The sequence below is a fragment of the Calidris pugnax genome, unplaced genomic scaffold (genome assembly GCF_001431845.1).
Source record: "Calidris pugnax isolate Ruff unplaced genomic scaffold, ASM143184v1 scaffold46, whole genome shotgun sequence".
NCBI lineage: Eukaryota > Metazoa > Chordata > Aves > Charadriiformes > Scolopacidae > Calidris > Calidris pugnax.
This window is the reverse complement of record NW_015090769.1, coordinates 784,305-786,141: the sequence shown is the minus strand read 5'-3', so window position 1 is coordinate 786,141 and position 1,837 is coordinate 784,305. Positions and strand designations below refer to the sequence as shown.

Sequence of the window (1,837 nt, the reverse complement as noted above, 5' to 3'; positions counted from 1 at the left end):
GTAGTTGGTGTGCAGGAAGGTCTCCCCCTCCGTCCCCGGCGCCCATTTGCAGGTCAGGTCCTTCATGTTTTTGGACCAGCAGGTGATGTTGACCGGTTTCTCTGGGGGTACTGGGGAGAGGGAAATTTAAAAAATAAATTAATTAAGAGGCTGAGAGGGTTGAAAAGGCAAAAACGCAGCCCGATGGGGCCATGCCACCACCGTGGTCCCCACCGGCTGCAGGTTGCCAGCCCCGTGGCTACAAAGATGTTTGATGGGGGGGTGGGATTGGGGGGGTGGGTTTAGGTTCTTGCCTGCCCCTGCCTACACCCGGCCCCCGGAGCTGTTTTCTTCCAGCAACAACAACCCGAAAAACAAACCCAAGCCGTGTTCCCAGCTCAGCCTCTGTATTCCTTAGGACGTCGCATCGTCCTTAAAATAGCCCGAGATAAAAATCTTACGGTTATTGATTCGGACAAGCACAATTTTACCCCCGGTTTGCCAAAAACCAGCCGGCGCGGGCACCGGGCATCGCGGGGAAGGATAAAACCCATCAGCTGTTGCGAGCCCCCGATGAGTTTTTTTGGCAAGAACCGGGTGTTAATCCCCACGGGGATGCTCTGCCGGCATCCACCGCTCTTCCCCCCAACCCAGCACCCCAAAAAAGTTGGGGGGCAGCCCGGTGGGGCAAGGACACATCCCGGCAACACGCCGCCAGGTGAAACCCGGCACGTGCCACCGCCGACCTACGTCCAACGTAAAGGCAGGAGCCGGCCAAGATGCCCCCGTCTCTGCTGTGACACACCAGGTTGTCCCCCGACTGCTGCTTGGAGCCGTTGAGGCGGGCGAGGACCACGCTGAGCGTGGTGGGCCCCAGGGCGACGTAGGAGGCGGCGGGCAGGCGCCGGCCGTTGAGGGTCCAGTACAGGTCCTCGGCTTTCAGGTGAAAGTCCGGGCTGACCGTGCACGTGGCCACCAGCGAGGAGCCGATCAGCAAGGTGGGGTCTTGGGGGGAAATCACTGCGGGGTCTGCAGCCGGAGAAACAAGAGGGGAGGGGGGTGAAAAAAAATAAAGTTAGGGAGGATTTTTGATGTGTCTGTATCTTATATAGGCTTAAAATTTATTTTATATCCATTTAAATCTGGTTTCAGATATGTATTTCCCATTTAAATCTATTTCGTACCTATTTCTATCCACTCAACTCTGGTTTTAGATATATATTTTCCATTTAAATCTATTTTATACCTATTTCTATCCATGTAAATCTGGTTTTAGACACATATTACCCATTTTAATCTATTTTGCACCTATTTCTATCCACACAACTCTGGTTTTAGATATATATTTCCCATTTAAATGTATTTTATACCTATTTCTATCCATTTAAATCTGGTTTTAGACATATATTACCCATTTTAATCTGTTTTATACCTATTTCTATCCATTTAAGTCTGTTTTTAGACACACATTACCCATTTTAATCTATTTTGCACCTATTTCTATCCACACAACTCTGGTTTTAGATATATATTTCCCATTTAAATGTATTTTATACCTATTTCTATCCATTTAAATCTGGTTTTAGATACATATTTCCTATTTAAATCTATTTTGCACCTATTTCTATCCACTCAACTCTGGTTTTAGATATATATTACCCATCTAAATCTATTTTACACTTATTTTTACCCGTTTAAAATTTAATTTTGTGTATGTACATATATAAAATATATATCTAGTGATCGATTTATGACGGTGCAGCCCCTGGCAGCAGCTCTCTCTCTCCTCCCAAGCGGAGGCAGGAGCACTCGAGGCTCGGCCGCGCTCTCCCCGTGAGCTCGGGGGCTCCTGGGGAGA

General features: G+C 47.8%; 1 protein-coding gene across 1 annotated transcript in view; it reads right to left on the bottom strand.

The window, feature by feature from the left end:
• CRLF1 (cytokine receptor-like factor 1) overlaps positions 1 to 1,837 on the bottom strand; it is a 32,506-nt gene that overhangs the window by 28,185 nt on the left and 2,484 nt on the right. The window contains exon 2 of the mRNA XM_014938146.1: positions 730 to 1,008. Coding sequence (XP_014793632.1) covers positions 730 to 1,008 — 279 coding nt within the window. The remainder of the gene's footprint in view (positions 1 to 729; positions 1,009 to 1,837) is intronic.